General features: G+C 42.0%; 1 protein-coding gene across 3 annotated transcripts in view; it reads left to right on the top strand.

The window, feature by feature from the left end:
* cfap54 (cilia and flagella associated protein 54) overlaps positions 1–25162 on the top strand; it is a 111190-nt gene that overhangs the window by 8600 nt on the left and 77428 nt on the right. For all 3 annotated transcript variants that reach the window (XM_036944412.1, XM_036944413.1, XM_036944411.1), the window contains exons 10-20: positions 4374–4489; positions 4760–4877; positions 4994–5082; positions 5183–5320; positions 8227–8377; positions 12076–12275; positions 22255–22420; positions 22695–22790; positions 22998–23119; positions 23439–23630; positions 23960–24052. In XM_036944412.1, coding sequence (XP_036800307.1) covers positions 4374–4489; positions 4760–4877; positions 4994–5082; positions 5183–5320; positions 8227–8377; positions 12076–12275; positions 22255–22420; positions 22695–22790; positions 22998–23119; positions 23439–23630; positions 23960–24052 — 1481 coding nt within the window. The remainder of the gene's footprint in view (positions 1–4373; positions 4490–4759; positions 4878–4993; positions 5083–5182; positions 5321–8226; positions 8378–12075; positions 12276–22254; positions 22421–22694; positions 22791–22997; positions 23120–23438; positions 23631–23959; positions 24053–25162) is intronic.

The following is a 25162-nucleotide window of genomic DNA, read 5'->3' as shown; positions in this document are numbered from 1 at the left end:
GTCTTTCCATATTAGCTAGTATGGTGCTAAAGGTGAAGTTTACCCTAAAACCAAAATTGGCTACTTTTCCTAATGTTACACTGTCTGTTGGTATAAAACAACATGATCAGTCCACCCCTTCAAGCTATCGCCTAGTCATTTGAAGTATGCCCATCAAGCTTGTTTGTGTCTGAACAGGTAGCGAAACTCCAAGTTGGTTCATCAATAAACAAATTACATTGATATTATCCAACTCTGTGGTATTCTCAAGTATACAACAAACAGACCAATATTTTAAGTTTATTTTCAAAATATTTTTTTACCCTTTTTCTCTCCAATTTCATCACATCCAATTGGTAGTTACAGTCTTGTCCCATCGCTGCAACTCCTGTACGGACTCGGGAGAGGCGACGGTCGAGAGACGTGCGTCCTCTGAAACAGGACCCAGCTAAGCCACGCTGCTTCTTGACACAATGCCCGCTTAACCCGGAAGCCAGCCGCATGTGTCGGAGGAAACACTGTACACCTGGCAACCGTGTCAGCATGCGTGCACCCGGCCCACCACAGAAGTCGCTAGAGCACGATGGGACAAGGACATTCCCTCCACCAAATCTGGATGATGCTGGGCCAATTGTGCGCCGCCTCGTGGGTCTCTGTCGGCTGTGTCAGAGCCTGGACTCGAACCAGGATCTCTAGTGGCACAGCTAACACTGTGATGCAGTGCCTTAGACCCCTGCACAACTCGGGAGGCCGAAACAGGCCAATTTAAAAACAATTGAACTATATTGAGCTATTGAACTTGTGATTAGTGTGATTGCGAAACAACACACCACTATTTGTCATACTTCAATTGCTTATTATCGTTATTATTCCCACCGCTACTCCTTCAGCTTTTATGCAAAATATACCATTTTAACTTTATATCGTGCAGAGAGGTTTAACTTGAGTTGGTTACATTTACATTTTTGATACTCATACTTTTTGAAATATAATCAGTTGAATATTCTAATTTTAACATGGAGGTCTACAGTGACCAAAAGATGCAACTACGACTGACCACAACCACACAACTACTGACCACAAGCACACAACCACTGACCAGATCTACTGACCACACAACTACTGACCACACAACTACTGACCACAACTACTGATCGCAAGTACTGACCACAACTACTGACCTCAAGTACTGACCACAAACACACAACTACTGACCACATCCACACAACTACTGACCACACAACTACTTACCTCAACTACTGACCACAACCACACAACTACTGACTACAACCACACAACTACTGACCATAATCAATGACCACAACCACACAACTACTGACCACAACCGCACCACTACTGATCACACAACTATTTAACCACACAACTCCTGACCACAACTACTGTAGGTCCCAAAGAACCTGCAAAACAACCATACAATTACTGACCACAACTACTGACCACAACCACTCACCACATCCATACTGTCGGTCCCAAAGAACCTGCAAAACAACCATACAACTACTGACCACAACTACTGACCACAACCACTCACCACATCCGTACTGTAGGTCCCAAAGAACCTGCAAAACAACCATACAACCATACAACTACTGACCACAACTACGGACCACAACCACTCACCACATCCATACTGTAGGTCCCAAAGAACCTTCAAAACAACCATACAACTACTGACAACAAATTATAACCACAACTACCAACCACTGACCACAACCACAACTACTGACCCCAACTACTGACAACTTCTAACCACAACTGCTGCCCACAAGAACTGTTGAACACTAACTGCTGACCACAACTACTCGCCACAAAAACTACTAACCACAAAATCTACTAACCACAAGAACTGACCACAACTACTCACCACAATATCTACTGACCACAAATACTGACAACAGCTACTGATCACAACTTCTGATCACAATCACACAACAACTACTGACCAAACAACTACTGACCATAATACTACTGAACCACACAACTACTGACCACAACTGGGCTACTGACCACACAACCACTTTCTTATGTCTCTAGGTCTTTTAACACAAACTAACTAGCTAGCATGCCATCTTTCAATCGAATCTAGAAATATAGCTAGATTACTAGCAAGAAAAAACTATGTTTTCACTGTGGGATGATGTAAAAACACAATTTCACCCGGTGCTGTCTAAATCCACCTTTTTAGACTGCCACACTCAAGGTTCCATGGCTTAATAGTAATTACAATGGCTTCCACCCTTACATACCAGGGTTCAAATCCTGCCGGCCTTCCAATTCAACCCAAAGGTGTTCGTTGAGGTCAGGACTTAACTGTGCAAGCCAGTTAAGTTCTTCCACACCACTCTCAACAAATCATTTCTGTATGGACCTTGCTTTGTGCACGGGGGCATTGTCATGCTGAAACAGGAAGGGCCTTCCCTAAACTGGTGCCACAAAGTTGTAAGCACAGAATTGTCTAGAATTTAATTGTATGCTGTAGCAGTAAGATTTACCTTCACTGGAACTAAGGGGTCTAGCATGAACCATGAAAAACAGCCCCAGACCATTATTCCTCCTCCACAAAACTTTATATTTGGCACTATGCATTCTGGCAGGTAGCATTCTCCTGGCATCTGCCAAACCCAGATTTGTTCGTTGGACTGCCAGATGGTGAAGTGTAATTCATCACTCCAGAGAACGCATTTCCACTACACTTGGCATTGCGCATGGTGATCTTAGGCTGGTGTGTGTGGCTGCTCGACTATGGAAACCCACTTCATGATGCTCCCGATGAACAGTTCTTGTGCTGACGCTGCTTCTAGAGGCAGTTTTGAACTCAGTAGTGAGTGTTGCAACCGAGGACAGACTATTTTTTACGTGTTTCAGCACCCAGTGGTCCTGTTCTGTGAGCTTGTGTGGCCTAGCCGTTGTTGCTCCTAGACGTTTCCACTTCACAATATCAGCACTTTCAATTGACCGGGGAAGCTCTAGCAGGGCAGAAGTTTGACAAACTGACTTGTTGAAAAGGTGGCAATCTATGACAGTGCCACGTTAAAAGTAACTGAGCCTCCCGGGTGGCGCAGTGGTTAAGGGCGCTGTACTGCAGCTGTACTGATGGTAGGCTTTGTTACTTTGGTCCCAGCTCTCTGCAGGTCATTCACTAGATCCCCCCCCGTGTGGTTCTGGGATTTTTGCTCACCGTTCTTGTGATCATTTTGACCCCACAGGGTGAGATCTTGCGTGGAGGCCTAGATCGAGGGAGATTATCAGTGGTCTTGTATGTCTTCCATTTCCTAATAATTGCTCCCACAGTTGATTTCTTCAAACCAAGCTGCTTACCTATTGCAGATTCAGTCTTCCCAGCCTGGTGCCGGTCTACAATTTTGTTTCTGGTGTCCTTTGACAGCTCTTTGGTCTTGGCCATAGTGGAGTTTGGAGTGTGACTGTTTGAGGTTGTGGACAGGTGTATTTTATACTGATAACAAGTTCAAACAGGTGCCATTAATATAGGTAAATAGTGGAGGACAGAGGAGCCTCTTAAAGAAGAAGTTACAGGTCTGTGAGAACCAGAAATCTTGCTTGTTTGTAGGTGACCAAATACTTATTTTCCACCATAATTTGCAAATAAATTCATTAAAAATCCTACAATGTGATTTTCTGGATTTTTTTTCTAATTTTGTCTGTCATAGTTGAAGTGTACCTATGATGAAAATTACATGCCTCTCTCATCTTTTTAAGTGGGAGAACTTGGCACAATTGGTGGCTGACTATGTACTTTTTTGCCCCACTGTATATATTGTGTCTCAAAAATATAGGCCTATCACTATGTTAACTTCATTAAGGACCATCAATAAAAAGTATTTCAGCCAGCCGAGCAAGCACGCAAAGTATATTTTACACAAGCCAGTTTTCTTAGCAAAACACTGCTTGCTTTGAAGCCTGAATTAGGATTGGGAATGACATTGCCAATGCTATAGAGGTGCACATTATTTAGATAAATAGTGGCAGCAGCCTCCTACACTATTGCTCTGCAACTGCTAGCCCGCGTTGAGCAGTGTGTATTTGTTCCCAGGGGCCGGGGGAGAGAGAGAGGGAGGGAGGGGGTAGCCACGCTACTATAGCAGTCACAATGCGGTGAACTTAAAAACTACTAGGAATTGAAGGCAATTTCCACCTAAATGTGGCTTCTAGCAAGATATCTAAAATATGTGAATGTTGTCAATAATGACATTTGGTGATGGTATTAGTGGGTTGATTTGAAGACATATGAAAAAATGATTTAATACTGGATATATGTTTTTTACTGACTGTAACTTGTCCTAATGGATACCAGAACTTCTTGGAAAAAAGTGACGATGTTGTTGAGAGGATCCTGCTTTGCTTTGTACCCCCAGGGGAGAACAAGGTGTCTTTGGATGCAGCGGTGAAGTTTGTCAAGCTGCTGTTTCGATATGAGCAGTGGGACATGTTCTGTATCCTCTCTGACACACTGCAGCACACCATACTGCCTGTAAGTCACAACACACCTCTACTGGGACTGGCTTCATACAATTATGTCGTATCAGTTACATACACAGTTGACTAACTAAGCCATACATCTTCTGGATCTAGATCTATGAGATCAGCATATACTGGGTAAAACATTTGGGTCAGAAGAATCATTGTGTCCAGATAAAAATGGTCCTACTGTAGCAACTACTGTAATGCTTGTGGAGTGAGAATGGCTAGATTCCAGTTATAATACACAGTTATAATGTACGACTTGTGCGTGTGCGGACAGAGAATGGAGGGGAGGTCTTTCAGGAAGTCAGAGCTGGAGCTGAGGTTGCTGGACTCCATGGAGCGCCTCATGTCTACACAGAAGATCAGACTCAACACCAAGGACGACACTGTGTCTGGTACTGTAGCTGTCGATACTTCTGTCAACTAGCTGTAGAACTATTGAAATGGCATATAACAAAAGAGTGCTGGACAGTGATTTAAGATGTTGTGTGTTGTTGTGGTGTCTCCACAGAGAAGGACAGGCATCTGGGAGTGGTTATGAGTGAGGAGTTTGTTGGTCTGGTGCAGGCCTTATACAGCTGTGTCTGTGGTTCAGCTCAGGTTAGACAGTGCTTTGTAGAATCCTATAGTATCTATCTATTCCATATTGAATCAGTGACTGCTTACTGAATACCTGTGTGTATCTTTCATCATTCTATAGGACGTGCAACCTGACAGAGACCTGGTGATGGACATAGTGCTGTACCTCTGGTCTAAATGTAAGATCATTTTCCAGAGAGCCCAGGTTCGACACTGGGACCCGATACACTTCCTGGGCAAGATGGAGAACCTGGACAAGGTACTAGTAGCTCTACACCTGGTTTTCCTAAACTTGGCATTGCTTGTACATACCCGTCTGGGGTACGCCAAACAAAAAAGTGATTCACATTTTTAAAAAAAATAATTTAAAAAAAAAATATAAAAAAAAAAATATATATATATATATATATATATATATATATATATATATATATATATATATATATATATATATATATATATATATATTTTTTTTTTTTTTTTCAAACAATACATTTATATTTTCCAACAGGGATATACATTTGGGGGAGGTTTTTTTCTCACCTGAGTAGCCTCGTTTCACTGCCAAAAATACAATTAAATACAATTAAATACAATTAAAAATCTAGTGTTGAGCGAAATAACAGCACAATGTCAAATACAGGTAGCCTAGTCAAATAATTAACATCCAATCACATTAACCGTTACTCTCGCGGGAATTCTACTAACGGTCCATATGTAGCCAAATGTAGCTGCTGCTCATTCTGTTTGCTCTAAAATATATAAATTATAAAAAAATATTTGTAAAAAAGTAAGGCCCGCATCCATAGAGACACATACCAGCTCTAGTAGTACTGATACTACCAGCAGTACTACACTTGCACCTGTTGACGACACAAGTTGTTTTGCTTCCACAATCACATCCAATGCTAGCACTGACAGTTGTAAATCTGATGCAGCCGAAGAGCTACTGCCCCCTTTCCCGGGAAAGCACCGAACAACAGACAGACGTTGGACCATCAAAGAGGCGCCAATATGATGAGAACTACATTGATTTGGGCTTCACTTATATTGGGAGTAGTGCCTTTCTTCAGCCACAGTGATTTATATGTGTAAAAGTACTATCTCACAACTTGATGAAACTGTCACTCTTGCTCAGACATTTAGAAATAAAACATGGCAATTTGAAAAATAAGCCACAGGTGTTTTTTGAGCGAGAATTAAGATGACTTTAGAGTAGTAAGACATGTATAAAAGCAACAGATACCATTAATAAGAAGGGGCTAGAAGCATCTTATATGGTGAGCTACCGAGTGGCTAGGACAGGCAAGCCCCATACTATTGTGGAGGACTTCATTCTTCCTGCTGCTGCGGATATGGCTGGTACAATGCTGGGGGAAAAGGCAAAAAAAAACTATACAATGTCTTCATCAAACAACACTGTTTTACGATGCCTCAGTGACATGGCAGAAGATGTTTTGAAACAATTACTGCTTCACATACAAGCCAGTGAATTCTATGTGTTACAGCTGGATGAGTCAACAGACGTGGCGGGCCTGGCACAGCTCCTAGTATATGTCCGTTACGTTTATGGGGGGTCAATTAAAGAAGACATCCTCTTCTGTAAACCACTGGAAACCAGGACAACAGGAGAGGATATTTTTAAAGTACTGGACAGCTTTGTGACTTCAAATGGACTTTAGTGGTCAAGATGTGTTGGTATCTGTACTGATGGAGCAAAAGCCATGACAGGGAGGCATAGTGGAGTGGTAACGCGCGTGCAAGCAGTTGCTCCCAACGCCACATGGGTACACTGCAGAATCCACCGAGAGGCTCTTGCTGCCAAGGTAACACCTGACAGCTTGAAGTATGTTTTGGACACTACAGTGAAAATGGTTAACTTTTTAAAAACAAGGCCCCTGAACTCTCGTGTATTTTCTCCACTATGTATTGATATGGGCAGCGACCATGTAACGCTTTTACAACGTACTGAGGTGCGCTGGTTATCAAGGGGCAAAGTATTGACACGTTTTTTTAAAGCTTAAAGTTTCTTTACTGACCATCGTTTTCACTTGTCTGACCGATTGCAAGATGATGAGTTTGTCACACGACTGGTCTATCTGGGTGATGTTTTTTCTCGCCTGAATGATCTGAAACTAGGATTGCAGGGACTCTGCAACTATATTCAATGTGCGGGACAAAATTATTAAGAAGTTGGAGCTCTTCTCTGTCTACATTAACAAGGACTTCACACAGGTCTTTCCGTCATTGTGATTTTTTGTGTGCAAATGAACTCAAGCTTACGGACAATGTCAAATGTGATATAGCGAAGCACCTGAGTGAGCTGGGTGTGGAATTACGCAGGTACTTTCCAGAAATGGATGACACAAACAACTGGATTCGTTATCCCTTTCATGCCCTGCCACCAGTCCACTTACCGATATCTGAACAAGAGAACCTCATCGAAATTGCAACAAGCGGTTCTGTGAAAATTGAATTTAATCAGAAGCCATTGCCAGATTTCTGGACAGGGCTGCGCTCAGAGTTTCTTGCCTTGACAAATCGTGCTGTTAAGACACTGATGCCCTTTGCAACCACGTACCTATGTGAGAGTGGATTCTCAGCCCTCACTAGCATGAAAACTAAATACAGGCACAGACTGTGAAAAATTATTTAAGACTGAGACTCTCTCCAATACAACCCAACATTGCAGAGTTACGTGCATCCTTTCCAGCACACCCTTCTCATTACCTGTGGTGAGTTATTCACCATTTTCGATGAACAAATATAGTTTTATATGTAAGATGGTTGAATAAAGAGCAAAGTATTGATTATTATTATATTATTATTTGTGCCCTGGTCCTATAAGAGCTCTTTTTCACTTCCCAGGAGCCGGGTTGTGACAAATTCACAGTCATTCTAATGTTTAATAAATAGATCATATACTGTGTGTGTGGCAGCCTTACAATGATGGCAAAAAAACAACATTTGAGAGTGCGCTGACTGACCCTGGTGCTAGAGGGGGTACACCGCTGGAGTTTGAATGTTTGAAGGGGTACGGGACTTTAAAAAAGTTTGGGAACCACTGCTCTACACAAATCAGTCTCTGCAAATATGTACTGTACATGATAGCTACTTATTTCATGTCTCTCTCTCTCTCTCTCTCTCTCTCCTCTCTCTCTCTAGTGGGTGTGGACCCTGTCTGTGCTCAGTGAGGTGGCTCATGTGTGTGAGCTGGCTGACTCAGATCCCATGGTGATAGCTGAGATGACCATCAGGCTGGCCATGGTGCTGGAGAGCACTGCTGACTCCACTGTCCATTCAGGCAGGAAGACAGGTAGTTACTACCACCACTACCACACTGTGGGTCACACTGATACCTTATTTCAGAACCCTTGACTTTTTTCACATTTTGTTATGTTACAGCCTTATTCTAAAATTGATTAAATAAAAAAACATCCTAGGCAATCTATACACAATACCCCATAATGACAAAGCGAAAACAGGTTATCAATTTCAGCAAATTTATAAAAAATAAAAAACAGAAATACCTTATTTACATAAGTATTCAGACCCTTTCCTCTGAGACTTTGAGTCCATTGATCATCCTTGAGATGTTTCGACAACCTGATTGGAATCCACCTGTGGTAAATTCAATTGATTGGAAATGATTTGGAAGGCACACAACTGTCTATATAAGGTCGAAGGAATTGTCGCCATGAGGTCGAAAAAATTGTCCGTACAGCTCGGAGACAGAATTGTGTCGAGGCGCAGATCTGCGGAAGGGTACCAAAAAAATTCTGCATCATTGAAGATCCCCAAGAACACAGTGGCCTCCATCATTCTTAAATTGAAAAGTTTGGAACCACCAAGACTCTTCCTAGAGCTGGCTGCTCGGCCAAACTGAGCAATCGGGGGAGGTGACCAAGAACCAGATGCTCACTCTTATACAGCTCCAGAGTTCCTCTTTGGAGATGGGAGAACCTTCCAGAAGAACAACCATCTCTGCAGCACTCCACCAATCAGGCCTTTATGGTAGAGTGGCCAGATGGAAGCCACTCCTCAGTAAAAGGCACATGACAGCCTGCTTGGAGTTTGCCAAAAAGCCCCTAAAGACTCTCAGACCATGAGAAACAAGATTCTCTGGTCTGATGAAACCAAGGTTGAACTCTTTGGCCTGAATGCCAAGCGTCACGTCTGGAGGAAACCTGGCACCATCCCTACGGTGATGCATTGTGGCGGCAGCATCATGCTGTGTGGATATGTTTTTCAGCGGTAGGGACTGGGAGACGAGTCAGGATCGAGGCAAAGATGAACGGAGCGAAGTACAGAGAGATCCTTGATGAAAACCTGCTCCAGAGTGCTCAGGACCTCAGGCTGGGGCTTAGGTTCACCTTCCAACAGGTCAACGACTCTAAGCACAGCCAAGACAACGAAGGAGTGGCTTCGGGGCAAGTCTCTGAATGTCCTTGAATGGCCCAGCCAGAGCCCGGACTTGAACCTTTTAGGTTATAAATAAACAAAGCAAAAAACTAACGGACAACTAGGAAAAGTTTAATTTCTTGACGCACCCATCCTGTTAGCGGGATCATTTTTGTCAACATCTGCTGAATTGCAGATCGCCAAATTCAAATTAAATTACTAAAAATATTAAATTTTCATGAAATCACAATTGCAATATAGCAAAACACAGCTTAGCTTGTTGATAATCCACCTGGCGTGTCAGATTTCAAAAAAGCTTTACAGCGAAAGCAAACCAAAGGTTTATGTGAGGACATCTCTCTAAGCAGACAAAACATTACAAACAGCTAGCAGCAAAGTAGATTGGTCACGAAAGTCAGAAAAGCAATAAAATGAATTGCGGTTACACAATAAATGTTCCTTTTGTTCGATAAAGATTATTTTTATATCCAAAAACCTCCATTTGGTTGGCGCATTTTGTTTAGTAATCCACAGGCTTGTGCAGGTCACGACGGGGCAGACGAAAATTCCAAATAATATCTGTAAAGTTCGTAGAAAGATGTCAAACGTTTTTTATAATCAATCCTCAGGTTGTTTTTACAATAAATAATCGATCATATTTCAACCGGACCGTAGATTTCTCAATAGGAGAGAGAGAGAAAATGTCTGCTCCAAGCTGCTCGTGCATGCAAAACTCTGGGGGCACACCGCCATCCACTGACGCGATGTAATCGTTCTCGCTCATTTTTCAGAATAAAATGCTGAAACTATGTCTAAAGACTGTTCACACCGTGTGGAAGTCATAGGGAAAGGAATCTGGTTGACATTCCTTCAAATGGAGGAAAGGCATGCAATGGAAAGGGACGTTTCAAAATAAGAGGCACTTACTGGTTGGATTTTCCTCAGGTTTTTGCCCGCAATATCAGTTCTGTTATACTCACAGACGATATTTTGACAGTTTTGGAAACTTTAGAGTGTTTTCTATCCTAATCTGACAATGCATATTTTAGCATCTGGGCCTGGGAAATAGGCAATTTCATTTGGGTACGTTTTTCATCGAAACATCAAATACTGCTACCTACACTCAACACTTGGGTGAATAAAAAGTTTATTCACCCAATGGGTCAAACAGCTATGAAGACATGTTTGCATGAGTACATATATTTGTACCCTCCTTCTTTTCTCTAAAAACTACATCTTTGTAGCTAGGCAGGAATTTAAGTGATGTGTGTAATAAACTGTTCCTTCCCCCTTCATGTGACCTGACCTGACCTCGGCCCCCATTCCTCACTAATCCACAGCTGTCCAACCTTATCAGTGACCTGACCTCGGCCCCCATTCCTCACTAATCCACAGCTGTCCAACCTTATCAGTGACCTGACCTCGGCCCACATTCCTCACTAATCCACAGCTGTCCAACCTTATCAGTGACCTGACCTCGGCCCACATTCCTCACTAATCCACAGCTGTCCACCCTTATCAGTGACCTGACCTGACCTCGGCCCACATTCCTCACTAATCCACAGCTGTCCAACCTTATCAGTGACCTGGCCTCGGCCCACATTCCTCACTAATCCACAGCTGTCCAACCTTATCAGTGACCTGATCTGACCTCGGCCCCCATTCCTCACTAATCAACAGCTGTCCAACCTTATCAGTGACCTGACCTGACCTCGGCCCACATTCCTCACTAATCCACAGCTATCCAACCTTATCAGTGACCTGATCTGACCTCGGCCCACATTCCTCACTAATCCGCAGCTGTCCAACCTTATCAGTGACCTGATCTGACCTCGGCCCAGACCTCTCACTAATCCACAGCTGTCCAACCTTATCAGTGACCTGACCTCGGCCCACATTCCTTACTAATCCACAGCTGTCCAACCTTATCAGTGACCTGATCTGACCTCGGCCCCCATTCCTCACTAATCCACAGCTGTCCAACCTTATCAGTGACCTGACCTCGTCCCACATTCCTCACTAATCCACAGCTGTCCACCTTTTCAGTGACCTCAACCATGTGATTGCCTTTTCCCTTACTTAGTAACTTTCCAGGCCCCTGGCTCTTATCCAGACTCCATTGAGTGCAGCAATGCTCCCCATCTAACCTGACAGAGCTTGAGAGGATCTGCAGAGAAGAATGGGAGAAACTCCCCAAATACAGGTGTGCCAAGCTTTTGTAGCGCCATACCCAAGAAGACTCAAGGCTGTAATCGCTGCCAAAGGTGCTCCAACAAAGTACTGAGCAAAGGGTCTGAATAGGGTCTGTATGATATTTCAGTAAAAAAACATTTGCAAACATTTCTAAATACCTGTTTTTTAATTGTTATTATGAGGTATTGTGTGTAGATTGATGAGGGGGAAAAAACAACTTAATCAATTTTAGAATGAGGCTGTAACATAACAAAAGGTGGAAAAGGTCAAGAGGTCTGAAGATTTTCTGAACTGTACGATCACCCTTGCACTATATTGAAATGATGGTCTCATTCCAGATTTTCCGTGACACTTCTCCAATGTCAGTGTACCTAGGTCCATGGATCTGCAGTGATGTATTTTTCCCATGTTGTCCCACAGCCTCAAGCGAAGACGACAGCTTGGAATCGACACCCACAGAGAAAAACACAGAGACTTTTTCAATGTTCAAGAAGTCGACAGCGGAGCAGCTGCAGTCAGTGTGGAACGTGGTAGAGAGAGGTCTGGAAGGAGTGATCAGAGGCTGGACCAGACTACTGCCCTGTGATGGATCAGCCATCTCTGACATGGTCTTCATGCAGGTAAGACCTCACCTTAACACCTAATGTTATCTCCTCTCCTGCACAGCAAATAAAGTACATACTTACAGTCTGAAAAAGTCTTAAATTCATTCATCTGATTTAAAGGCCTTAATAAGTCTTAAAATGTTAAATTTTCAAAGATCTTGCAAATGGCGTCGGAGATGACTACAGTGTTTTACCGTTATACCGTGCCGCTGCTTAATTGTTGCTACCACGGTAACAAAAGACAAACAATTGATCATCAAATAATACGCAAGACAAATTTTCAAGAGAGCTATCCACATGTGCGCCTCTAAGTCGGGCTGTTGCCAGAGGAGATAGAGGAGAGAGCAAGGTAGATTATACAATCTGATAGATAAGAACACTAACTAGAGCTGGGACGGTGAACCAAAATGGCACCGATCATTGCCCTCCTCTTACTGAAACAATTTTGGTTATGGGGGGTGGCTTATGGTGGAGAAATTGACATTCAATTCACTGACAACAGCTGTAGTGGACATTATTGCAGTCAACATGCTAATTGAGACATCTGTGACATTGTGTGACAAAACTTCATATTTTAGAGTGGCCTTTTATTGTCCCCAGCACAAGGTGCACCTGTGTAATGACGATGCTTGATATGCCACACCTGTCAGGTGGATGGATTATATTGGCAAAGGATAAATGCTCACAACAGGGATGTAAACAGATTTTTGCACAGAATTTGAGAAAAATAAGCTTTTTGTGCATATGGATAATTTCTGGGATGTTTTATTTCAGCTCATGAAACATGGGATCAACACTTTACATGTTGCGTTTATATTTTTGTTAAGTATACACTACCGGTCAAAGTTTTAGAACGCCTACTCATTCAAGGGTTTTTCTTTATTTGATTAAGACATCAAAACTATGAAATAACACATATGGAATCATGTGGTAACCAAAAAGTGTTAAACAAATCAAAATATATTTATATTTGAGATTTTTCAAATAGCCACCCTTTTCCTTGAGCTTTGCACACTCTTGGAATTCTCTCAACCAGCTCAACCAAGTTGTATCTTCATGTTTGTAACTTCGCTCTCACTCCACTGTAAGCCCTCAGCTCTTCACCCTTGACCATTGGCCAAGGCCTCCTGCCAAACCGACAACAAGTTACTCCAGGAGTATACATGTTTATGGTGTGTCGTGACGTTGCTACCATTAATGCGGTGGCGGCTATTCATCGAATAATTACATACAACATTCAATTATTACGCGATTAAATTAATCATAACAATTAATTAAGTAATAATCTAGGGCACCACGGGAAAGGTTTCTTTAACAAGTTACCGTTTCCGGAATTAACTAAAAAATATCAGAATATCTCAATATACAATCCATCATCTATCAATAATTTGTTCCTATTTCAGTTTCATTCTGAACGTCGTAATATCCTATAAATCTGCATGAACCCAAGTCTCCATGATGAACCAGTTTACACAAATTGTCATAATTATTTAGAATAATCACAAAGAATGACAAACACACACACAGGATAGATTATACGTTGATTACTAACAATGTAATGAAAAGTCCCTAGTGGACAAACCCGATATGACGGCTGGGTACACAATGAAAAGGGGTGGGGAAAGAAAGAGTGGGGAAGGAGAGACAAAGTTTAAAGTACTCTCATCGTAAGTGTGGATATTTAGCAACCTGACACCCGCTCATTCGGATTTAGAAATGCAAAGTACATATTTACACTTGTATGTCTTTGTCGTTTCGCTCTGTTGAAATCGCCCCATCAGTCTGTGACGAATAGTTTGACAGAAAGTCTCTAGTTGTGCAAGTCTCTGGACCATGTCCTTAGTAGTTGTAGTAGGTATTCCTTTGTAATGGAAGTGTCTTTTAGAATGGATACATCAGACGTACCAATGGTCTTTTGATAGGGAAATTTTCTTCCCCTCTCATCTTCGTTAGCCTGGATCCTTCAAAGGTATACTTAAACAGCTGCAGACTGAATGTTCCGATGTAGTCTTTATCTTCTTAACTCAAGAGTTTGAGGGTCTTACCATTTTCTGGTCTGGTTGAGTCTAACCATTTTACACACCAGTAGCAACCCTGTAAAGTAACAACCTGGGGCGGCAGGTAGCCTAGTGGTTAGAGCGTTGGGCCAGTAACCAAAAGGTTGCTGGGTTGAATCCCCAAGCTTTCAAGGTAAAAGTATGTCGTTCTGCCACTGACGAAGGCAGTTAACTTCACTAGGGTAGGGGGCAGCATTCGGAATTTTGGATGAAAAGGGTGCCCAAATTAAACTGCCTGCTACTCAGGCCCAGAAGCTAGGATATGCATATAAGTTGCACATAGAATAGAGAACCCTGCTGGAGCCGAGCTAAACCAGATTAGGCATCTGCTGAACATAATCTGCTCAAAAATCCATTAATTTATTATTTTATTATCAGAAATATAATTATTAGAAATACAACCTATTATCATTATGAGTTCATTTGTATATAAGATACACAGGAAAGGGTTCAAGTTGGCTCATCTGCCAAACCCAGATTTGTCTGTCGGAATGCCAGATGGTGAAGCGTGATTCATCACTCCAGAGAACGCGTTTCCACTGCTCCAGAGTCCAATGGCGATGAGCTTTACACCACTCCAGCCGACGCTTGGCATTGTGCATGGTGATCGTATGTTTGTGGGCATCTGCTTGGCCGTGGAAACCTATTTTCAGTGGCAAGAAAAAGTATGTGAACCCTTTGGAATTATCTAGATATCTGCATAAATTGGTCATCAAATATGATCTGATCTTCATCTAAGTCACACCAATAGACAAACATAGTGTGCTTAAACTAATAACACACAAATTATTGTATTTTTCTTGTCTATATTGAATACATCATTTAAAAATTCAGTGTAGGTTGGAAAAAGTATGTGAACCCCTAGGCTAATGGCTAAATGGAGTCAGGAGTCAGCTAACCTGGAGTCCAATCAATGAGACGAGATTGGAGCTGCCTTGCCCAGTAAAAAACACAACATTTGAGTTTGCTATTCATAAGAAGCATTGCCTGATGTGAACCATGCCTCGAACAAAAGAGATCTCAGACACCACAGAAGAAGCCACTGCTGTCCCAAAAAAACATTGCTGCACGTCTGAAGTTTGCTAAAGAGTACCTGGATGTTCCACAGCACTACTGCCAAAATATTCTGTGGACAGATAAAACTACAGTTGAGTTGTTTGGAAGGAACACACAACACTATGTGTGACCAAAATAAAGCCCAGCACACCAACATCAAAACCTCATCCCAACTATAAAGTATGGTGAAGGGAGCATCATGGTTTGGGACTGCTTTGCTGCCTCAGGGGCTGGACAGCTTGCTATCACGGAAAAATGAATTCCCAAGTTTATCAAGACATTTTGCAGGAGAATGTAAGGCTATCTGTCCGCCAATTGAAGCTCAACAGAAGTTGGGTGATGCAACAGGACAACGACCCAAAACACAGAAGTAAATCAACAACAGAATGGCTTCAACAGAAGAAAATATGCTTTCTGGAGTGGCCCAGTCAGAGTCCTGACCTCAACCCGATTTGAGATGCTGTGGCATGACCTCAAGAGCAGTTCACACCAGACATCTCACAAATATTGCTGAACAGTTTTGTAAAGAGGAATGGTCCAAAATTCCTCCTGACAATTGTGCAGGTCCGATCCACAACTACAGAAGATGTTTGGTTGAGGTTATTGATGCCAATGGAGGATCAACCAGTTATTAACTCCAAGGGTTCAGATACTTTTTACACGCTGGTCTGTGAATGTTTACACACAGTGTTCAATAAATACATGAAAACGCATAATTGTTTGTGACCTAGATGAAGATCAGATCAAATTTTATGACTAATTTATGCAGAAATCCAGGTATTTCCAAAGGGTTCACATACTTTTTCTTGCCACTGTAATTTAGCTCCCGATGAACAGTTCTTATGCATGGGGATTTGGCTGTTTTAACAGTCAGTTTCTTTATGGGTGCATGCCTGTCAGTAATCGGAAGAAGCAATTTCATTAACATTTCAAGTGCAGCTTCAGGATATTCTACATCAGACCAACAAATATTTTTCACATCTTCAATATAGGAATCATTGCAAAACCTCTAACATCTCTGGAGAGACCTGAAAATAGCTGTGCAGCGATGCTCCCCATCCAACCTGACAGAGCTTGAGAGGATCTGCAGAGAGGAATGGGAGAAACCTCTTAAATACTTGTCTGCTAAGCTTGTAGCGTCATACCCAGGAACACTCATCTGTAATCGCTGCCAAAGGTGCTTCAACAAAGTACTCAGTAAAAGGTCTGAATAGTTATGTTAAACAAATCAAAATATATTTTAGATTTTAGATTCTTCAAATAGCCATCCTTTGCCTTGATAAAAACATTTTTCACGTTCAAATGGCTCTCCTGTAAAGTTGTGACTTGCGACATACGCCTAGCTTACTGAATTGGGTCACATATGCTGAGCACTTGTTGGCTGCTTTTCCTTCACTCTCCAATCCAACTCATCCCAAACCCTCTCAATTGGGTTGAGCTCGGGTGATAGTGGAAGCCAGCTCATCTGATGCAGCACTCTGTCACTCTCTTTCTTGGTCAAATAGCCCTTACATAGCCTGCAGGTGTGTTAGGTCATTGTCCTGTTGAAAAACAAATGATAGTCCCACGAAGCGCAAACCAGATGGAATGGTGTATCGTTGCAGAATGTTGTAGTAGGCATGCTGGTTAAGAATTCTAAATCAATTCTAAAATCACAGACAGTGTCATCAGCAATGCACCCCCACACCAACTCCTCCATGCTTCACGGATGGTAACCACACATGCGGAGACCATCCGTTCACCTCTGCGTCTCACAAAGACGCTAATTAACTTTTTCCTTTGCAGCAGAGGTAACTCTGGGTCTTCCTTTGCTGTGGCGGTCCTCATGAGAGCCAGTTTCTTCATAGTTTTTGATGGTTTTTGCGACTGCACTCGAAGAAATGTTCAAAGTTCTTTACATTTTCTGTATTGACTGACCTTCATGTCTTAAATAAATTATGTACTGTCGTTTCTCTTTACTTATTTGAGCTGTTCTTGCCATAATATGGACTTGGTCTTTTACCAAATAGGACTATCTTCTGTATACCACTGGTGGTTGAGAGAAAGTGGTTCAGAGAATGCCAAGAGGAATGTTTAACACTTTTTTGGTTGCTAAATGATTCCATATGTGTTATTTCAAAGATTTGATATATTCACTATTATTATACAATGTAGAAAATAGTAAAAAGAAAGAAAATCCCTTGAATGAGTAGGTGTGTCAAGCTTTTGACTGGAACTGTGTATATATTTTTACCACATTTTAATCGAATAGACACTCGGTGAAATACCGAATATCAGATTATTACAACCTATATAGTCCTTTTTTAAAGGTTGTATAAAGAACCCTGCTCAAAAGGTCCTACAGCATATGGAATCTTTATGGTGCTATGATGAACCCTTTCGTAAGGTTCTAATAAAGAGCCATTCTCAAAGTTTTTACAAAGAAACCCTTTGAAGAACCGTACAGGTTTCTTCATTTTGTTTTCTTTATATGGTTAGCCATATTGTTTTGTGTCCAAATGTTCAATCAATCAATCAAATTTATTTTATATAGCCCTTCGTACATCAGCTGATATCTCAAAGTGCTGTACAGAAACCCAGCCTAAAACCCCAAACAGCAAGCAATGCAGGTGAAGAAGCACGGTGGCTAGGAAAAACTCCCTAGAAAGGCCAAAACCTAGGAAGAAACCTAGAGAGGAACCAGGCTATGTGGGGTGGCCAGTCCTCTTCTGGCTGTGCCGGGTGGAGATTATAACAAAACATGGTCAAGATGTTCAAATGTTCATAAATGACCAGCATGGTCGAATAATAATAAGGCAGAATAGTTGAAACTGGAGCAGCAACACAGTCAGGTGGACTGGGGACATCAAGGAGTCATCATGTCAGGTATTCCTGGGGCATGGTCCTAGGGCTCAGGTCCTCCGAGAGAGAGAAAGAAAGAGAGAATTAGAGAGAGCATATGTGGGATGGCCAGTCCTCTTCTGGCTGTGCCGGGTGGAGATTATAACAGAACATGGCCAAGATGTTCAAATGTTCATAAATGATCAGCATGGTCGAATAATAATAAGGCAGAACAGTTGAAACTGGAGCAGCAGCACAGCCAGGTGGACTGGGGACAGCAAGGAGTCATCATGTCAGGTAGTCCTGGGGCATGGTCCTAGGGCTCAGGTCCTCCGAGAGAGAGAAAGAGAGAAGGAGAGAATTAGAGAACGCACACTTAGATTCACACAGGACACCGAATAGGACAGAAGAAGTACTCCAGATATAACAAACTGACCCTAGCCCCCCGACACATAAACTACTGCAGCATAAATACTGGAGGCTGAGACAGGAGTATGTTAAAGTATGTTCCTCTATACAGTGCCTTTGCAAAAGTATTTATCCCCCTTGGCGTTTTTCCTATTTTGTTGCATTTCAACCTGTAATTTAAATTGATTTTTATTTGGATAGTAGTCCAAATAACAAAATAGTCCAAATTGCTGAAGTGAAATGAAAAAAATAACTTATTTCAATCAATTCTAAAAAATAAAATAATAAAAGTGGTGTGTGCAGATGTATTCACCTCCTTTTTTATAAAGCCCCTAAATAAGATATGGTGTGACCAATTACCTTCAGAAGTCACATAATTCATTAAATGAAGTCCACCTGTGTGCAATCTAAGTGTCACATGATCTGTCACATGATCTCAGTATACATACACCTGTTTTGAAAGGCCCCAAAGTCTGCAACACCTCTAAGCAAGGGGCACCACCAAGCAAGCGGCACCATGAAGACCAAGGAGCTCTCCAAACAGGTCAGGGACAAAGTTGTGGAGAAGTACCGATCAGGGTTGGTTTATAAAAAAAATATCAGAAACTTTGAACAACCCACGTATCTCCATTAAATCCATTATTAAAAAATGGAAAGAATATGGCACCACAACAAATGTGCCAAGAGAGGGCCGCCCACCAAAACTCACAGACCAGGCAAGGTGGGCATTAATCAGAGAGGAAACAAATATACCAAAGATAACCCTGAAGGAGCTGCAAAGCTCCACAGCGGAGATTGGAGTATCTGTCCATAGTACCACTTTAAGCCGTACACTCCACAGAGCAGGGCTTTATGGAAGAGTGGCCAGAAAAAAATAAGCAAACACTTTTGGTGTTCGCCAAAAGGCATGTGGGAGAATCCCCAAACATATGGAAGAAGTTACCCTGGTCAGATGAGACTAAAATTGAGTTTTTTGGCGATCAAGGAAAACCCTATGTCTGTTGCAAACCCAACACCTCTCATCACAATGAAGCATGGTGGTGGCAACATCATGCTGTGGGGATGTTTTTCATCAGCAGGGACTGGGAAACTGGTCAGAATTGAAGGAATGATGGATGGCGCTAAATACACGGAACTTCTTGAGGGAAACTTGTTTCAGTCTTACAGAGATTTGAGACGGGGACGAAGGTTCACCTTCCAGCAGGACAATGACCCTAAGCATACTACTAAAGCAACACTTGGGTGGTTCAAGGGGAAACGTTTAAATGTCTTGGAATGGCCTAGTCAAAGTCCAAAATCTGTGGTATGACTTATTGATTGCTGTACACCAGCGGAACCCATCCAACCCATCCAAACAGCAGTCTTGCCTTGAAGAATGGGCAAAAGTCCCAGTGGCTAGATGTGCCAAGATTATAGAGACATTCCCCAAGAGACTTGCAGCTGTAATTGCTGCAAAAGGTGGCTCTACAAAGTTTTGACTTTTGGGGGTGTGAATAGTTATTTAAGCTAACCTTTTCTGTTTTTTTTGTCTTATTTCTTGTTTGTTTCACAAGAAATAATATTTAGCACATTCAAAGTGGTAGGCATGTTGTGTAAATGAAATGATACAACCCCCCCAAAATCTATTTTAATTCCAGGTTGTAAGGCAACAAATAGGAAAAATGCCAAGGGGGTGAATACTTTTTGCAAACCACTGTATTTCATTTAACCTACTTTAATAGTGAAAATGGTGACTGAACAATAAAGGATTGAAATAACATTTCTTAATTGGAATAATGCTCTTCTTTTAGTCTTTAATCAGACCCCATAACTGTCCGTGTGCATAGTTAGCATGTCGTGGCATAATACAACAGAACAGATCAACTGGAATGACTGTCTCACTCATGGTTGTACATACAAAAACACGCCCCAAAATATTCTAATGAGCCACCACATGTTAATCACTAAAAGAGTAAAGAACCCTTTTCTGAACTGCAAAGAACAATTTAAGCGCTTAAAGGGTTCTTTGAGTCATTAGGGTTCCACATAGACCCATCACCCTTACCAAGAACCCTTGAAGAACCTTGAAGTGTGAAGCACTAAAAATACCATATTCCTACCTACCTACCTGTAGGGTGTCCAATCAAAAGCAATTTCTTTGACCAATGGGTAAAATAATATGTTAATTGTGTAGATAATCCTCTAATAAAACCAATGGTCCCAATCTCATGTCTCTATCATAATCTGTTTAAACGTTTTTTTGTTGTTGTTTTACCCTTGTAGGACGGCCAAAATTAGGGTGACTAAATCAATGGAGGCCAGAGAAAAAAAGTGGTCAAAAATAAGTTCGATGGAACAGCTTTGACGTCAGCTAGGCTGGGTTGTGTGCGAGAATGAAGGCTACCTGACCGGCTCACTTTCCCATTGAACTCGTCATCTTTCTTCTCGAGTCCGCAGGACATAAAACAATATAGAAGTAAGATAGATATCGATTTTCAGACATGACATGTAGTATTTTCATATTTTAGTAAACACTGAGTATACAAAACATTAAAGACACCTGCTCTTTCCATGACAAAGACTCACCAGGTGAAAGCTATGATCCATTATTGATGTCACTTGTTAAATCCACTTCAATCAGTATAGATGAAGGGTAGGAGACAGGTTAAAGAAGGATTTTTAAGCATGGACCATTGTGACATGGATTGTGTATGCCATTCAGAGGGTGAATGGGCAAGACAAAAGATTTACAGTAAGTGCCCTTTGAACGGGGTATGGTAGTAGGTGCCAGGCGCACTGGTTTGTGTCAAGAACTGCAACGCTGCTGGGTTTTTTCACTCTTAACAGTTTCCTGTGTGCATTAAGAATAGTCCACCACCCAAAGGACATCCAGCCAACTTGACAAAACTATGGGAAGCATTGGAGTCAACTTGGGCCAACATCTCTGTGGAATGCTTTTGACTCCTTGTAGAGTCCATTCCCCGACTAATTGAGGCAGTTCTGAGGGCAGTACAGGGAAATGGGAGGTCGCAACTCTACATTAGGAATATTTTCCTAATATTTGGTATACTCAGTGTATGCGCTTCTTATTCATCCGAAATTCCTGTTATTTTTCAAAGATTTCTCACAAAAAAAAGCTTATCTTTGTAAAATGTTAAATGAGCACTGAGCTTACACGAAGCTTTTTATTTTCAAAGCCTTTTATGTTTAATTCAGCTTGTGTCATGCTAATTTACCTTTTTGCAACCATCGGAAACAGCTATGAAGACGACCACCACAACATGTAAAATCCTCAAAAGTTGAGGCGAGAAAGATGCACCGCTCTGTCAACAGAGCTTGGTGCTTATCATCGGATGTATTGGGTTACGAAATCCAACTTTTTTGATATACTGTTAATGAAATGTTAGAGAAAAAACCCCTGAACAATTTAGAACATGAATAATCATATTTGTCTTGGTAAAATATATGTTATAAATGTAATTACTAAAGCACGTTTTCACCCACTGTGGTTGACACCCTTCTACCTGATAGTAAGGATGATAATGTATTATTGCATTGCTAGACTAGTGCTTTTCACTAGGTGCTTTGCATTGTGCAAGACTCTACACAACCACCTCCGAGATGACAGCTATTTTGGCCCAGGTCTCTCACCACACATCATTCTCTATTTACAGAAGTTTGCTGGGCCGGCCATGCATTCCCCTGCAGAAGGAGGAGAGGGAGAGAGGGTGAAGAGTCCCTCCCTGTCTCTCTCTCTCTCTCTGGTCCCCATGGACCTGCATCTGGAACTGCTGTCTGTCCAGCACAGAGTCTCCCTCAAGCTGCTCAACACCTGCCCAGGTATGTCATCAAGGCCTCCAGACAGATAGTCCTCCACCATCCCAGAATGCTTTTCTGTGATTTTTTCCCCACCAGATTAATCAGGATTTCCTGCTTTTCCAAGACATCCTCTATTTCATCCTCATTGAAACGTACACAAAACCAAACCTGTGTCCCCCTCTTCTTAAGAGTTATTGTCGTGCTCATCATCTCAAATCTGCCATCCTCACTTCCCCTCGACCCATCCACTCTGTATGCTGTGCTGTGCTGTGCTGTGTTGTGTCCCTTCCCTTAGCTGAGCTGCAGCAGCATGCTGGTGACAGTAGGAGATCTATGAGGCCCCCTGGTGGTGTGGACATACCTGAGACCATGGCTAACAGAGCCAGAGGAGGTGAGACTGAGAGCCCTCACCCATGGCCCTGCACTCCATACTTTACATGGCTGCATCAGGTTCTCAGCTTGTGTATTTCAAGCTGATATTGTGCTTAAGTTTGATTACTTCATGAATCAGTATTTAGGTAATGCATTAGTTATAAACAGAAGATATTGCCAATTATTGTGAAAATGATTGTGTGGTCCCTAAAACCTCTTTTTACAGAGTCGGTGCTTCTGGAGCGGATCGGAAAGAATACGGTCTCCATAGCTCTGTTCCTGGTCCAGAAGGCTCTGCTGTCCCACAGGAAGGATCAGAACAGCAGCGCCACCAAGAGACTGCTAGAGGTAAAGACACTGAAAATGTCAATTGAATATCATGTTGATTTTGATTTGATTTATTAGGATCCCCATTAGCCGATGCCAATGGCAACAGCTAGTCTTACTGTTGATATGACACATTATGATTGGAGACACATTATATCACAAATGCCATTCTATAAAAATGCTTCGCTTGTCCGTCACGTTGATATGTACATTACAAGAGAATGACTAATGCCTTTAGTTGGTATACACAATAAATAGCTAGTTCTGCTAGCCTTACTTGAGGTTTGCCCACCATTGAGGTTTTCACCCATTCCTTGTATCCTCCCTGTGTTGGTCACAGGAGGCTGTTGTCTTGATAGAGAAGGCAGAGGTGGAGGAGAGGAAGCTGTTCAGCTCCTCTGGTCCGTCAGAGAGGAAGGAAAGAGGAGGAGAGGAGGAGCGAAACGCTAGACCTCCTCCTTCCCCTATCCTCCTGTCCCGTACCTACCACTCCATGACCTTCACTCCTGCACCCTACGCCCTGGAGGAACAGGTGATAGGATGTCTACACTAAGCAGACACTCCTGTCTGGATCATTCAGTGTGTAGCCTACAGTATGAGGATGGTGATCATTATGATTGGGATCATGAGGATCATATCCAGAGCAACTGTCACTCTAAGTACAGTCTGAAGTAGGGGCAGTAATGTTCTCATGCTACTCTCATGCTGTATCTGGGAGGAATGACATACTGTATGTCTTTGTGGGTGCTATTTTAGGGATTCATATGATAGTGTTTTACTGTAAGGATAGTATTATATATTATAAGGATAGTATCATATTATATAGACAGTAGCATGTTGTCTCTCCATGGTGTGGTGCAGGTGTGCTGGTACCATATCTATGCACGTGAGGCTGAGGGAATCAACCTGAAAGTCAGACTAGGAGACAGCAACCTGGTGGGCACTGGAGACGAGGTAAGTTACTCTACATAATGTCTACTGACACCTGCACACAGCAAGTTCTCACCTTGTCTGCTGCCCTCTTCAGGTACACATTTTATATGGCCATGGGTATGTATTACAGTTCTGTTGCTTTTCAATGCAGCCCCGCCAATGTTCCCTCAATTTGTTTTCAGCACTGGACAAATTTCAGGTCTGCTGAGTGCAACGTTGTAAAAATTCTTTAAGTTAAGTTAGTTTTAACAGTGGCCAAGTAGCCTACTGTGGCTATTTGATCATAATGTTGGCCTACCAGAGTGGCCTACCATCAGAAACAATGCTACAGTAGCAGTTTTTTTTTGTTGAAAAAAACAAAAACATGCAGGACTTGACATTAACCTGAAAATGTTTTGTTGTTTGATGAAAGAAACCACCTTACAAAATGTAATTAATTATTATTCCCATTATTACAGAAAGTCAGACAAATTATGCTGCAATCTGCCTATTGGCTACATAGCCATCTCAAAATACAACATTTCCCCTTTAAGACATAAAAAAAAACTCTTCACCTGACTTGCTTTTCAAAGATGTCTTGTAGGAAGCAACCACTCCCCCATTGTTGGCTAGAAATTAGCTATAACTGGGCTAATAACTCACTAACTAGCAAAGAATATGAACAAATGTGCACAGGTGGCTACATGCAGCTCTCACTTTGATCTCAAAACAATCACTTCTACTCACGACTGCTCATGCTGTAAACACAGTCCAGTTCAAAGTGAATGGCAGATCCATATATGGCAATGACTATTTGCATATTATGGCCCACCGGTCTGTGTAGATTAAGGCCTGAGTCGTGCCTGTCAATGCAATAGAATCCTACTCCAAATAGAATCCTACTCCAATGTGCTCTGCCTACAAGAAAATCTCTCGCACGGTGAGTTTAGAATACTAAATCTTGCATAGTTCGTTTTGCTTCGATATATTACTTTGAAAGTGACTAATATTGCGTTGGTTCGAGCACAATTCCCACAGTAACGGGAAACGTTGATAGTGTTAACTACAGGGAAAACTCTAGAAAGTTGAGCGATGTTCATTCTGGTGCTTCTCTGCCTAGGCTGATATTTCTTCTGTGCAGCAGTCCAAGGG

Source organism: Oncorhynchus mykiss, chromosome 15, assembly GCF_013265735.2.
Source record: "Oncorhynchus mykiss isolate Arlee chromosome 15, USDA_OmykA_1.1, whole genome shotgun sequence".
Lineage (NCBI taxonomy): Eukaryota > Metazoa > Chordata > Actinopteri > Salmoniformes > Salmonidae > Oncorhynchus > Oncorhynchus mykiss.
This window is presented reverse-complemented; position numbering and strand designations above follow the sequence as displayed.